Source organism: Melozone crissalis, unplaced genomic scaffold, assembly GCF_028551555.1.
Source record: "Melozone crissalis strain CALT ecotype California unplaced genomic scaffold, PUWL_Pcris_2 ptg000725l_1, whole genome shotgun sequence".
NCBI lineage: Eukaryota > Metazoa > Chordata > Aves > Passeriformes > Passerellidae > Melozone > Melozone crissalis.
The window spans coordinates 23815-38640 of record NW_026536380.1 but is presented as its reverse complement, the minus strand read 5'-3'; the positions used below and the strand labels follow the sequence as shown (position 1 = coordinate 38640).

Genomic DNA, 14826 nt, shown 5'->3' with positions numbered 1-14826 from the left:
GATATGGGGGGGACATGGGGATAGGGGGCGTTTAGGGGCTGTCGGGGTGTGGGGGGATATGGGGTGTGGGTTATGGGGTGGGGGGCGCTGCTTGGGGGGCGCAGAAGCTCGGGGTCACGGGGGGGGTCACGGTGAGGGGGGGGTGGGGTCACCGAGGGGTCACCGGGATTGGGTTTGGGGTGGGGTCTCTGGGGTGGGGAGGGTGAATTGGGGGGGGTCGTGGGGATGGAGGCCCCCTGATATGGGGAGGGGAGGGGTTTAGGGGGAGCCCAGGATTGGGGGTGCAGGGGTGGGGAGGGGGTCACGGGGGGGTCAGGAGGCGGAGACCCCGATTTTGGGGTGAGGAGGGGGTCACGGGGGGGGTCATGGGGCGGAGACCCCGATTTTGGGGTGGGGAGGGGTTGGGGGGAGCCCCGGGTTTGGAGGCAGAGAGGGGATTCTGGGGGGGGGGTCAGGTAGGGGGGACCCCAATTTTGGGGGGTTCATGGAGTGGGGAGGGGGCTTGGGAGGGCAGGGAGCCCGGATTTGGGGTGTCCAGACCAGGACGGGGGTCTCGGGACCCCCAAAGGGGGATCCCAGGAATGCCCAGGGGTTCAGGAACACAGCCCCAAAAAATTGGGGATCCCCAAATCCGAATTGGGGATCGGAGATTTGGGAACCTGGGATCTGCCAAAATCTGCAGGATTTGGGGATCTGGGATCCCCCAAAATCTGGGATTTGGGGATCTGGGCATCCCCAAAATCTGGGATTTGGCTGTCAGGGACACCCCAGAATTGGGGATCTGGGATTTGGGAATGCAGAATAGGGGGCTGCCACCAAAACCTGGGATTGGGGGTCCCAGGGCCGTTGATTCCGGGTCAGGGGGTCCCAGGGATGTCCAGACCAGGTCAGGGGGTCCTGGGCCTTGTGGGATTGGGTCAGGGGGTCCCAGGGCCATCCATCCCGGGTCAGGGGGGTCTCAGAGATGCCCAGATCGAGTCGGGGGTCCCAGGGCCATATGGGGCGGTCAAGGGGGTCCTAGGGCCATCCAGACCAGGGCAGGGGTCTCAGGACCCCAAGGGGGGTGGTCTTAGGGATGTCTGGACCAGGGCAGGGGGCTTAGGGCTGTATGGGCTGGGTCAGGGGGTCCTGGACCTTGTGGGATTGGGTCAGGGGTCTCAGGGATGCCCAGACCAGGGCAGGGGTCTCAGGTCCATCCAGGCTGGGTCTGGGGGTCTCAGGGATGCCCAGACTGAGTCAGGGGTCCCAGGGCCTCCATCCTGGGTCAGGGGGTCCCAGGGATGTCCAGACCAGGGCAGGGGTCTCAGGACCCCCAAAGGGATCCCAGGGCCCTTTGGGGCAGGGTCAGGGGGTCCCAGGGCCATCCATCCCGGGTCAGGGGGGTCTCAGAGATGCCCAGACTGAGTCGGGGGTCTCAGGTCCATCCATCCCAGATCAGGGGGGTCTCAGGGATGTCCAGAACAGGACAGGGGTCCCAGGGCTGCCTATCCCGGGTCAGAGGGGTCTCAGGTCCATCCATCCCGGATCAGGGTGTCCCATCCATGCCCAGACCAAGCTGGGGGTCCCAGGTCCACCCATCCCAGGTCAGGGCGTCCCAGGGATGTCCAGACCAGGGCAGAGGTCTCAGGTCCATCCATCCTGGGTCAGGGGGTCTCAGGGATGCCCAGACTGAGTCGGGGGGTCTCAGGTCCATCCATCCCATGTCAGGGGGTCTCAGGGATGCCCAGACTGAGTCGGGGGTCTCAGGTCCATCCATCCCGTGTCGGGGGCTCCCATCCATGCCCAGAACCGTCCCTGCCCAGCCCGCGGTGCCACCCCCGTGTCCCCTCCGTGTCCCCAGGGCCACGCGGACGCCGAGGCTCAGTACCAGAACCACCTGGAGGCCGAGGGGCTCTACGGGGACCCCGAGCTGCCGTACCCGGCCCGGGCCGAGCGGGACCTGCCCTACCCGAGCCACGGCGACCCCGACGGGGCCTACCCGGCTCACCTGGAGCGCGACGGGACCTACCCCGAGCACCTGGAGCACGACGGGAGCTACGCGGAGCACCTGGAGCGGGAGCGGCCCTACCCCGCGCACCTGGAGCGGGACGCGGCCTTCGAGGCGCTCACCGAGCGGGACGGGCCCTACACGGGCCGGGGCGAGCACGAGCGGCCCTACCCGAGCCGAAAGGAGCGGGACAGACCCTACCTGAGCCGAGCCGAGCGCGACGGGCCCTACGCGGCCCGCATGGAGCAGGAGGGGCAGTTCCACGGCTGCCTGGAGCGGGACCTCCAGTACCAGCCGCACCTGGACAGGGACGGGCAGTACCCGGGCAGGATGGAGCAGGACGGACAATATTCCAGCAGGATGGAGCAGGACGGACAGTACTCCAGCAGGATGGAGCAGGACGGACAATATTCCAGCAGGATGGAGCAGGATGGACAGTACTCCAGCCGCATGGACCGGGAGGGGCCGTACCCGGCGCGGCTGGAGCGGGACGCGCAGTACCCGGAGCGGGACGCGCAGTACCCGGCGCGGCTGGAGCAGGAGGGGCCGTACCCGGCCCGGCTGGAGCGGGAGGCGCCGTTCCGGGCCCGGGACGGGCACTACGGCGGCTGCTGGGAGCGGGAGTGGGCGCGGGGGCCGCTGAGCCGCGGCGCCTCCCGCAGCTCCAGCCCCGGGGGCGGACACAGCACCAGCGCCAGCACCAGCCCGGCCACCACCCTGCAGCGCAAGTACGGCATACGGGGGGGCACAAAAATACCGGGAGTGGAGAGGTCCTAAAATGGGATTGGGGAATGGAAAATGATCCTAAAAAATGGGATTGGGGACACAAAAATACCGGGAGTGGAGAGGTCCTAAAATGGGATTGGGGAATGGAAAATGATCCTAAAAAATGGGATTGGGGACACAAAAATACCGGGAGTGGAGAGGTCCTAAAACGGGATTGGGGAATGGAAAATGGTCCTAAAAAATGGGATTGGGGACACAAAAATACCGGGAGTGGAGAGGTCCTAAAATGGGATTGGGGAATGGAAAATGATCCTAAAAAATGGGATTGGGGACACAAAAATACCGGGAGTGGAGAGGTCCTAAAATGGGATTGGGGAATGGAAAATGATCCTAAAAAATGGGATTGGGGACACAAAAATACCGGGAGTGGAGAGGTCCTAAAATGGGATTGGGGAATGGAAAATGATCCTAAAAAATGGGATTGGGGACACAAAAATACCGGGAGTGGGGAGGGGGGAATGGCACTAAAAATGGGATTGGGGAGGGGACAGTGCAAAAAAAAAAAAATGGGACTGGGGAGGGGAATAGTGCCAAAAAATGGGATTGGGGATGGGGAATGGCCCTAAAAAACGGGACTGGGGAGGGAATGATCCTAAAAACAGGATTGGGAACAGCACCAAATACGGCAGTCAGGAATGGCCCCAAAAAATGGGATTGGGGAGGAATGGTCCTAAAAAAAATGGGATTGGGGAGAGGGATGGTGCCAGGAAATGGGATTGGGAACGGTACCAAAGACAGGATGGGGAATGGCCCCAAAAAATGGGATTGGGGTGGAGAATGGTGCCAAAAAATGGGATTAGGGTAGGTTTAAAAAAATGGGATTGGGGAGGAGAATGGTGCCAAAAATATGGGGGAAAGGCCCTAAAAATGGGATTGGGGTTGGGAACAGCACCAAAAACGGGATTGGGGAGGGGAATGATCATAAAAAATGGGATTGGGAATGGCCCCAGAATCAGGGATTGGGTGTTGGGAATGGTCCCAAAAACTGGAGTCAGGAACGGCCCCAAAAAATGGGATTGGGAATGGGGAATGGCCCCAAAAACAGGGATTGAGAACGGCCCCAAAATCTGGGATTGGGATGGGGAATGGCCCTAAAAACAGAATTGGGAACGGCACCGAAAACTGGAGTCAGGAACGGCCCCAAAAACCAGGATTGGGGTGGGGAATGATCCTAAAAAAAGGGATTGGGACGGGGAACACCAAAAAATGGGATTGGGGATGGAGAGCAGCACCAAAAAATGGGATTGGGAAGGGTCCTAAAATCCAGGATTGGGGATTCAGAATGGCCCCAAAATCAGAGGTCAGGAATGGCCCCAAAATCAGGGACTGGGGATGGGGAACGACCCCAAAAAATGGGATTGAGGGTGAGGAACAGCCCTAAAAACAGGAGTTGGTAATGGCCCCAAAAAATGGGACTGGGGATTGGGAACGGCCCCAAAATCTCAGACTGGAGAGCAGAGTTCAGGAGCACACCCCAAAATCGGGGATCTGGGATTTGGAACTTCCCAAAATCTGAGATTTGTGGGATTTGGGATTACCAAAATCTGGGATTTGTGGGATTGGGAACTTCCCAAAATCAGGGATTTGTGGGATTGGGGATTCCCAAAATCCAGGATTTGGGATCAGGGACTCCTCCTCTCCAGCCTCCAAAATCAGGGTTTCGTAGGATTGGTGATTCCCTCCCCAAAATCGGGGATTTGGAGAATTGGGATTTCCAAAATCAGGGATTTGTGGGATTGGAGATTCCCTCCCCAAAACTGGGGATTTGAGATTCCCAAAATCGGGGATTTGTGGGATTCGGGATTCCTTAAATCGAGGATCTGGGATTCAGAACTTCCCAAAATTGGGGATTTGTGGGATTCCCAAAATCCGAGATTTGGGATTTCTAAAATCGGGGATTATGGATCCAGGATTCCCTTCCCAAAATCGGGGATTTGGGGTCCCCAAAATTTGGGATTTGTGGATCCGGGATCCGGGATTCCCTTCCCAAAATCCTGGATTTGGGATTTCTAAAATCGGGGATTTGTGGGATTTATGATTCCCAAAATGGGGGATTTAAGGATCTGGGATTTGGGATTCCCTTCCCAAAATCGTGAATTTGTGAGATTTGTGGGATTTGTGATTCCCAATTTTGGGATTTTTTGGCTGCGGCCCCTCCCCCATCCGCGCCCCTGGGGGGAGGAGCAGGTGCGGGACCCGCGGGGGGGGAGGGGCGACGTCAGAGCCCCCCCCTCCCCCCCCCCCCGGGCACCGTCTGTCTGTCCGGGGGCACCTGGGGACAGACGGACCTGGGGATTTTGGGGCGGTTTTGGGGGATTTTGGGCGGTTTTGGGGGATTTTGGGCGGTTTTGGGGAAGTTTTGGGGGGATTTTGGGGGGAGGGATCTCTGCCCCTCACTGACCCCTCCCCCCCTTTTCCCCCCTCCCCCCCCCCAGGTCGGATCGCGACAGCTCCAGGACAGTGAGGTCAGTGCTGCCCCTCCCCCACCGCGCCCCTCCCCCTCCTTCCCTTCCCCTCCCCCCCCTCGGACGCCTGGGTCCCCTCCTGGGGTGGGGGGGGTGGGGGGGGGGGTGTCAGGTGAGTCGCGACAGCGCCGTTCTGTCGCGACAGGGCCCTTCTGTCCCGCCATTACCCCCCCCTTTCCCACGCATGTCGCGACAGTGACGCGCTGCGCTGGAGCCGGTGTGTCGCGACAGGGCTGATATATCGCGACAGGGCCGATCTATCAGGACAGCCCCCGGCGCGTCGTGTCGCGATAGGGCCGGCGCGTCGCAGCGGCGCTGACGCGTCGCGACAGGGCGGTCCCCGCGCTGTGACAGTGTCGCGACATGCGTCATGTCGCGACAGGCGGGGCCGCGCGGGTGCCGGGGCGGCGTTGCCGGGCGACAGCGCGGGCGGTGACAGCGGTGACAGCGCCGGGGGAGGCGACAAACGGGGGGGGACGTTGCCATGGTAACGGGAGCAAAATCCCCCCAAAAATGCCCCAAATGGCCCCAAAACCGCCCCGTGGGGGAGGGGCCGGGGTGTGACACTGACAGGGCAGGGACAGCGACAGAACGGGGGGGGGGACACCGAGGGTGACACCGGGCAGGGGCTGGTGTGACATGGTGTGACATTATGGGTGACACTGGGTGTGACATTTTGTGTGTGACACTGGGTGTGGCACTGGGTGACATCATGTGACATTGTGCCACCGAGTGTGGCACTGGGTGTGATGTTTTGTGTGTGACAGTGTGTGACACTGGGTGTGACAGTGGGTGGCATCATGTGACATTGCGACAGCGGGTGTGACACCAGGTGGCATCGTGTGACACTGTGACACTGGGTGTGACATTGGGTGACACTTGCTGTGACATTGTGTGTTACACTCTGTGTGTCAGTGTGTGTGACAGTGGGTGTGGCACTGGCTGTGACATTGTGTGTGACAGTGTGTGACACTGGGTGTGACAGTGGGTGACATCATGTGACATTGTGTATGGCACTGGGTGTGACACTGGGTATGACATTATGAGTGACATTGTGTGTGTCAGTGGGTGTGACATTGGGTATGACATTGTGTGACATTGGGTGTGGCACTGGGTGTGGCACCGAGTGACATCGTGTGACACTGGGTGTGGCATTGTGTGTGTCAGTGTGTGGCACTGGGTGTGACACTGGGTGTGGCAGTGGATGTGACATTGTGACATTGTGTGTGGCACTGGGTGTGACATCGTGTGACATGGGCGTGACACCGGCTGTGTGACACTGTGTGTGACATTATGTGACACTGGGTGTGACATTCTGTGTGGCACTGGGTGTGTCAGTGTGTGTGACACTGTGACATTCTGTGTGACACTGCGTGACAGTGGGTGTGTCAGTGTGGGTGACGCTGGGTGTGACACCGTGTGACACCGTGTGCAACCCCGTGCAAGAGCATGTGACAGCGCGTGTGACACCAAGGGCTGTGTGACACTGAGAGCGACACTGAGAGTGACACCAAGGTCTGTGTGACACTGAGAGTGACACTGTGACACCATGTGACATAGCGTGTGACACTGCCAGGGTGTGACACCCTTGTGTGACCCCTGTGTGATGGCATGTGACACCGGGTGTGACACTGTGTGTGTGACACTGTGTATGTGACATAGTGTGTGTCTATGGGTGTGACACAGTGTATGACATTGCGTGACACCGTGTGTGACACCGTGTGTGACAGCGGGTGGGACGCCGCGTGTGACGCCGTGTGACACTGTGCCGGGGTTGTGCGGGGTGTGCAAGGGCCATGTGGCGGTGGTGACACCGCGTGTGACACCGTGCCAGGCTGTGGCACCAGGTGTGACCCCCATGCAAGAACCATGTGACAACGGTGACACCGTGTTGTGACACCGTGCCAGGGTGTGACACTGTGCAACCCCGTGCAAGGGTGTGTGACAATGGTGACACTGCGTGTGACAATGGTGACACCGTGTGTGACACTGCATGTGACACCGTGCCAGGGTGTGACACCAGGTGTGACCCCTGTGCAAGGGCGTGTGACAATGGTGACACCGTGTGTGACACCACGTGTGACACTGCATGTGACACCATGACACCGTGCCAGGGTGTGACACCGTGCAACCCTGTGCGAGGACCATGTGACAGTGGTGACACCGTGTGTGACAGTGCATGTGACACTGTGTGTGACCCTGTGTAACCTTGTGCAAGGGCATGTGACGATAGTGGCACAGCGTGTGACACCGTGTGTGACACCGTGTGTGACACTGTGTGTGACACTGTGTGTGACACCGTGCCAGGGTGTGACACTGTGTGACACTGCATGTGACACCGTGTGACAATGGTGACACTGTGTGACACCGTGCCAGGGTGTGACACCAGGTGTGACCCCTGTGCGAGGGCAGTGCCGGGGTGTGCACGGGCCATGTGACACCGTGTGTGACACTGTGTGTGACACTGTGTGTGACACTGTGATACCATGTGTGACACCGTGTGTGACACCATGTGTGACACCGTGACACCGTGTGTGACACCGTGTGTGACACTGTGTGACACCATGTGTGACACCGTGACACCGTGTGTGACACCGTGACACCATGTGTGACACCGTGTGTGACACTGTGTGTGACACTGTGTGTGACACTGTGTGACACCATGTGTGACCCCGTGTCACACGGTGCCAAGGTGGTGGCACCCCCGTGCCAGGGCCATGTGCGGGTGTGCCGGGCTGTGTCCCCTCCCTGTCCCCTCCTTGTCCCTCTGCCTGTCTCTGTCCCTGTGCCAGGCCGTGTCCCCTCCCTGTCCCTGTCCCGGGCAGTGTCCCCTCCCCTGTTCCTGTCCCCTCCCTGTCCCAGGCTGTGACTCTGATGTCCCTGTCCCTGTGCATGGCCATGTCCCCCCTGTCCCCAACCCAGGCTCTGTCCCTGTCCCCTCCGTGTCCCCATTTTTCCACGTCCCCGTCCCCTCCCTGTCCCTGTCCTTGTGCAGGGTGATGTCCCCTCTGTCCCTGTTCTCTCCCTGTTCCTGTCCCTGTCCCAGGCCATGTCCCCCCTGTCCCTGTGCTGGGCTGTGACTCTGGCATCCCTGTCCCTGTCCCCATGTCCCTGTCCCCATGTCCCTGTCCCCTCCCTGACCCTGTCCCAGGCCATGTCCTCCCTGTCCCCTCCCAGTCCCTGTGCTGAGCTGTGACTCCAGCGTCCCTGTCCCTGTCCCCTCCATGTCCCGCTGTCCCCATGTCCCTGTCCCCATGTCCCTGTCCCCTCCCTGTCTCTGTGCAGGGCCATGTCTCCCCTGTCCCTGTCCCCATGTCCCCATCCCTCTGTCCCCTCCCTGTGCCCATGTCCCCGTTCCTGTCCCAGGGAGACTCTAGTGTCCCTGTCCCTGTCCCAGGCCATGTCCCCATGTCCCTGTCTCTGTCCCCGCCCTGTCCCCATGTCCCTGTTCAGGGCCATGTCCCTGTCCCCGCGCTGTCCCCCTCCCTGTCCCTGTCCCCTCCCTGACCCTGTCCCAGGCCATGTCCTCCCTGTCCCCTCCCAGTCCCTGTGCTGAGCTGTGACTCCAGCGTCCCTGTCCCTGTCCCCTCCATGTCCCGCTGTCCCCATGTCCCTGTCCCCATCCCTGTCCCTGTTCAGGGCCATGTCCCTCCTGTCCCCATGTCCCTGTCCCCGTCCCAGGCCGTGTCCCCCCTCCCTATCCCCATGTCCCCGTGTCGCCAGTCCTGTCACATCCCTGTCCCCCTGTCCCTGTCCCCGCCCCCTGTCCCTGTTCAGGGCCATGTCCCCGCTGTCCCCTCGCTGTCCCCGCGCTGTCCCCGCGCTGTCCCCGCGCTGTCCCCGCTGTCCCCAGGGTCGGGCAGGGCCGGAATTCCGCCCGGGCCCTTCCGGACCGGGGGGGGGGGGGAGAAGGGGCAGGAAAGGGGGGGAGGGGCAGCGGCCGGACCGGCCGGACCGAGGCACCGGACACCCCAAAATCCCACCCGGACACCCCAAAATCCACCCGGACACCCCAAAATCCCACCCGGACAACCCAAAATCCACCCGGACACCCCAAAATCCCACCCGGGACACCCCAAAATCCCACCCGGACAACCCAAAATCCACCCGGACAACCCAAAATCCCACCCGGACACCCCAAAATCCACCCGGACAACCCAAAATCCACCCGGGACACCCCAAAATCCACCCGGACAACCCAAAATCCACCCGGACACCCCAAAGCCCCCCAGGAGACCCAAAATCCCACCCGGACACCCCAAAACCCCCCTGGACCCCCCAACTCGGCCCCTCCATGCCGTGAGTGTGACCCTGGGGACATTTGGGGACATTGGGGACATTGGGGGGGACAAGGGGACCCCCAGGACCCCCCCTTCCCCCGAGTGGGATTTGGGGATTTTGGGGGTTTGGGGGGGTCAGGGCCGGACCCGCCGCCCCCGGGGCCCCTCCCCCACCCCGCTGGATTCCCCCCCCCGCCCCTCCCCCCACTCGTGTCCCCCCCGCTCCCCCCTCTCGTGTCCCCGTGTCCGTCTGTCCGTCCGTCCGTCCCCCCCCTCCGGCTCTTGACTCGTTTCTCTCCTCTCTCTCCTCCCTGTCCGTGTCCGTCTGTCCGTCCGTGTGTCCCCCCCCACTGTGTCCATCTGTCTGTGTCCCCCCCATGTCCGTCTGTCCGTCCGTGTCCCCCCCCGCTGTGTCCGTCCATGTCCCTTCGTGTCTGTCTGTCTGTCTGTCCGCGTCCGTCTGTCCGTCCCTGTCCCCCCTGTGTCTGTCTGCGTGCCCCTCGTGTCCGTCTGTCCATCTGTGTCCCCACCATGTCCCTCTGTCCATGTCCCCCCCCCCCGCGTCCATCTGTCCATCCATGTCCCCGCCGTGTCCGTCCATCCATCCGTCCATGTTCCCCTGTGTCCCTCTGTCCATGTCCCCCCGTGTCCGTCCGTCCGTCCGTGTCCCCCCCTGTGTCTGTCCATCATTGTCCCCTCCCCCATGTCCGTCTGTCCGTCCATGCCCCCCCCGTGTCCCCCTGCGTTTGTCTGTCCGTCTGTCCATGTCCCCCTGTGTCCATCTGTGTCCCCCTGTGTCTGTCTGTCCATCCATGTCCATCCGTCCCTCCGTGCCCCCCTGTGTCCGTCTGTCCGGCTGCTACCCAACCCCTCCCCATCCATCTGTCCATCCCTGTCCGTCTGTCCGTCCTGCCACAGTGACCCGTAGCCATCTGTCCCCTCCCCTCTGTCACCTCTGCCCACTGTCCCCGTGTCCGTCTGTCCCTCAGTGTCCCCACGTCCGTCTGTCCCCCTGTCACTCCCCCCGTCCCTCTGTCCCTGTTGTCTGTCTGTCCCCCATCCACCTGACTGTCCCCGCTGTCCGTCTGTCCCCACTGTCTGTCTGTCCCCCCCTCTATCACCCCCCGTCCACTGTCCCCGTCACCCATTGCCTGTCCCCGTGTCCCCCTGTCTGTCCCCCCGTCCATCTGTCCATCTGTGTCCCCCTGTCTGTCCCCCGTCTGTCCCCTGTCCGTCTGTCCTGTCCATTGTCCATCTCTGTGTCTCCCTATCCCCTGTCTGTCCACTGTCCCCCTGTCTGTCCCCGTGTCCATCTGTCCGTCCCCCCGTGCGTCCCTGTGTCCGTCTGTCCGTCTGTCCCCCCGTGTGTCCCCTGTCCCCTGTCCATCTATGTCCCCGTGTCCATCCGTCTGTCCCCCTGTGTGTGTCCCTGTCCCCGTGTCCATCCATGTCCATCTCTGTGTCCCTGTGTCCATCTGTCCGTCCCCCCGTGTGTCCCCCGTGTCCATCCGTGTCCGTCTGTCCGTCCATCCCTCTGTGTGTCCCTGTCCCTGTGTCCATCCGTGTCCGTCTGTCCGTCCGTCCCCCCGTGTGTCCCCGTGTCCATCTGTCCGTCCCTCCGTGTGTCCCTGTGTCCATCCGTGTCCGTCTGTCTGTCCCATGTCCGTCAGTCCCCTGTGTGTCCCCTGTCCATTGTCCCCATGTCCATCTGTGTCCATCTGTCTGTCCCCGTGTCCATCCGTGTCCGTCCGTCTGTCCCCGTGTCCATGCGTGTCCGTCTGTCCGTCCGTCCCCCCCGTGTGTCCCTGTCCCCTCCAGGTGCCACCCTCGGGTGCTTTGGCTGCTCCAACCTCCCCCCGCCCGCAGGTAAGAGCCGCCCCTCCCCCACTCGCTGCACCCCGGGGTCCTATGGGGGCCATAGGGACCCCCGGCACCCATAGGGGCCATAGGGACCCCCGGGACCCATAGGGGCCATAGGGACCCCTGGGACCCATAGGGGCCATAGGGACCCCCGGGACGCTATAGGGGCCATAGGGACCCCCGGGACCCATAGGGGCCATAGGGACCCCCAGGATCCTATAGGGGCCATAGGGACCCCCACCACCCATGGGGGCTCTATAGGGACCCCTGGGATCCTATATAGGGGCCCATATAGATCCCTATAGGGGCCATAGGAACCTCAGGGCCTATAAGGGCCATAGGGACCCCCAGCACCTATGGGGGCTCTATAGGGATCCCGGGATCCATAGGGACTCTATAGGGACCCCCGGGATCCTATGGGGGCCATAGGGACCCCAGGGCCTATATAGGGGCCCATATAGATCCCTAGAGGGGCTCTATAGGGACCCCCCTGGACCTATAGGGGCCATAGGGACCCCAGAGCCCATATAGGGGGCCGTATAGATCCCTGTAGCGGCCATAGGGATCCCTATAAGGAACATACAGATCCCTGTAGGGGTCAATATAGAATCCCTATAGGGGCCATAGGGACCCCTGCCACCTATGGGGGCTCTATAGGGCCCTTACAGGTCCCTGTAGGGAACATATAGATCCCTATAGGGGCTCTATAGGAACCTCAGGGTCCTCTAGGGGCGCTTATGGATCCCTCTAGGGGCCATGTGGATCCCTATAGGTGTCTATATAAAATCCCTACAGGGGCCATATAGATGCCTATAGGGACCCCAGGCCCTATAGGGGCCCTTATAGATCCCTATAGGGACCCATATAAAATCCCTATAGGGGCCACATAGGAGCCCATATAGACCCCTGTAGGGGCCATACACACCCCAGGGTCTCTATAGGGGCCCATATAGGGGCCATACAAACCCCTGGGTCTTTCTGGGGCCCATATAGACCCCTATAGGGGCCATACAGATGCCAGGGTCCTATAGGGGCCCATATAGACCCTTAATGGGGCCCATAGGGTCCATATAGACCCCTATAGGGGCTGTACAGACCCCAGGGCCCTATCGGGGTCCACGGTCCCCTCTAGGGGTCCTCAGGCTCTATATGGATCCCCTGGCCCCTATAGGGGTCCCCAGGCCCCTATCAGGGTCCCCAGAACCTATGGATCCTCATGGCCCTATAGGGTCCCCATGCCCCTATAGGGGTCCCCCGGCCCCTATAATGATCCCCAGGCCCTATAGGAATCCCCAGGGCCTATAGGGCCCCCAGGGCCTATCAAGGTCCCCATGCCCTCTATGGATCCCCAGGCCCCTGTAGGGATCCCCAGGCCCCTGTAGGGATCCCCAGACCCCCATATGAATCCCCGGCCCCTATAGGGCCCCCGTGCCCCTATAGGGATCCCCAGACCCCATATGAATCCCCGGCCCCTATAGGGCCCCCGTGCCCCTATAGGGATCCCCAGACCCCATATGAATCCCCGGCCCCTATAGGGCCCCCATGGCCCTATAGGGCTCCCCATGGCCCCAATATGGATCCCCGGCCCCTATAGGACCCCCATGGCCCTATAGGGCTCCCCATGGCCCCCATATGGATCCCCGGCCCCTATAGGGCCCCCACAGGCGCCGCCCGCTCCTCCCCCGGCCGCAGTTTGGGGGCGGTTGCCATGGCAACGCCTCCATCTCGGCGCTATTTTGGGGAGGGGGCGGTGCCGAGGGTGGGGGCGGGGCTAAGGGGGGGGACCCCGCGGCCTCGCCCCTCCCCCCTGGGGAACCCCCCCCGCCCCTCCCCCCCTCCCGCATCCCCCGCCGCGTCCCCATGGCAACCGCCGCCCCCCGCCCGCCGCGTCGCCATGGCAACCGCCATCCACCGGGGGGGCGCTCTGCGCATGCGCAGTGGGACGGGGACACCTCCCCCCCAACTCCCCCTCCCCTCCCTGGGGACCCCCGGCCTTGGGGGGGGTCTGGGGGCTCCTCCCCCCATCGGGGACCCCCCAGTTGATCCCGGGGGGGGGTCCCCAATTATAGGGGGCGCCCCCTCACAATCTGGGCGTGGTTTTTTCTTTTTTGGGGGGGGGACACCCCCCCCCCCCCATTCCATATCACAGGGACCCAGGCGTCCTCCCCTCCCCCCCCGCCCCCCCTCAGGACCCTCCCCCAAATCCCCCCCACCCCAAATCCAGGGGGGGGTCTCGGTGTCCGGGCACGCGCAGAGCGGTGGGGGGGGGGGGGGGCGGGGGGAGGGGGGGGTCTCTGCTCGGCTCCTCCCCCTCCCCCCCTCACCCCCCCCGCCCCGCCCGGCCGGGCCCTGGTTCTGCTGCGGAGGCGCCGGGGGCTCCCCCAGCCCCTCCCCCACCCGGGACCCCTCCCCCCCAATCCCGGGGGTGTCCCCCTCTCCCCCCACCAGTGTGTGCGTGTCCCCCCCTCCCCATTGATTTGGGGGTGCCGCCCCCTCCCCAAAATGTGGTGCCTGCAGTGCACGGCCGAGCGGCGGCGGGGGCCGCTCCGGCAGCGGCTGCTGCACGGGTGAGTCGGGGACCCCCCCGGGACCCCCCCCGAGACCCCTCCGGGACCCCCCCGGTACCTCCGAGACCCCCCCGGGACCCCCCAACCCTTCCCCTCCCCCCCGCCTGCCCGGGACCCCCCCAGAATTTTGGGGATCCCCCCTCCCCCACCCACGCTTTGCTCCGCCCCCTTCCCTCCCCCCCCCCCCCCCAATTCCGGCGCTGGGTCCCCGCGGGGCTGGGGGGGAGGGGAGGCGTCTGTCCGTCTGTCTGTGTGTCTGTGTGTCCGTGTGTCTGTGTGTCCGTCTGTCCGTGTGTCCCCCCCCGCCGTGGCTGTGCGTGCACGTACGTCCCCGTCCGTGTGTCCCCATGTCTGTGTGTCCGTGTGTCCCCCGTGGCCGTGCGTGCACGTACGTCCCTGTCACGTCCCTGTCGCGTGTCCGTGTGTCCTCACGTCTGTGTGTCCCCATGTCCATAGGGCCGATGTCCTCATGTCCATCTGTCCCCATGTCCGTCTGTCCATGTGTCCCCATGGCTGATGTCCCCCTGTCCATGTGTCCTAATGTCCATGTGTCAGTGTGTCCCCGTGTCCCCGTGTCCATCCGTCCTCATGTCTGTGTGTCCCCATGTCTGTGTGTCTGTGTCCATATGGCCGATGTCCCCGTGTCCGTCTGTCCATGTGTCCCCATGTCCATAGGGCCGATGTCCCCGTGTCTGTGTTCCCCATGTCTGTATGTCTGTGTGTCCCAGTGTCTGTGTGTCCCTGTGTCCATAGGGCCCATGTCCGTGTGTCCCCATGTCCGTGTGTCCCCATGTCTGTGTGTCCATGTGTCCCAATGTCCATAGGGCCCATGTCCCCATGTCCCTGTGTCCCCATGGCCATGTGTCCATGTGTCCCTATGT

General features: G+C 62.7%; 1 protein-coding gene across 1 annotated transcript in view; it reads left to right on the top strand.

Moving 5' to 3' along the window:
* Positions 1-1842: 1842 nt before the first annotated feature.
* Positions 1843-14826, top strand: part of LOC128950559 (IQ motif and SEC7 domain-containing protein 2-like) — a 33331-nt gene continuing 20347 nt past the window's right edge. Inside the window, 2 exon segments of the mRNA XM_054295424.1 lie at positions 1843-2715; positions 5209-5238. Coding sequence (XP_054151399.1) covers positions 2228-2715; positions 5209-5238 — 518 coding nt within the window. The 5' untranslated portion in view covers positions 1843-2227.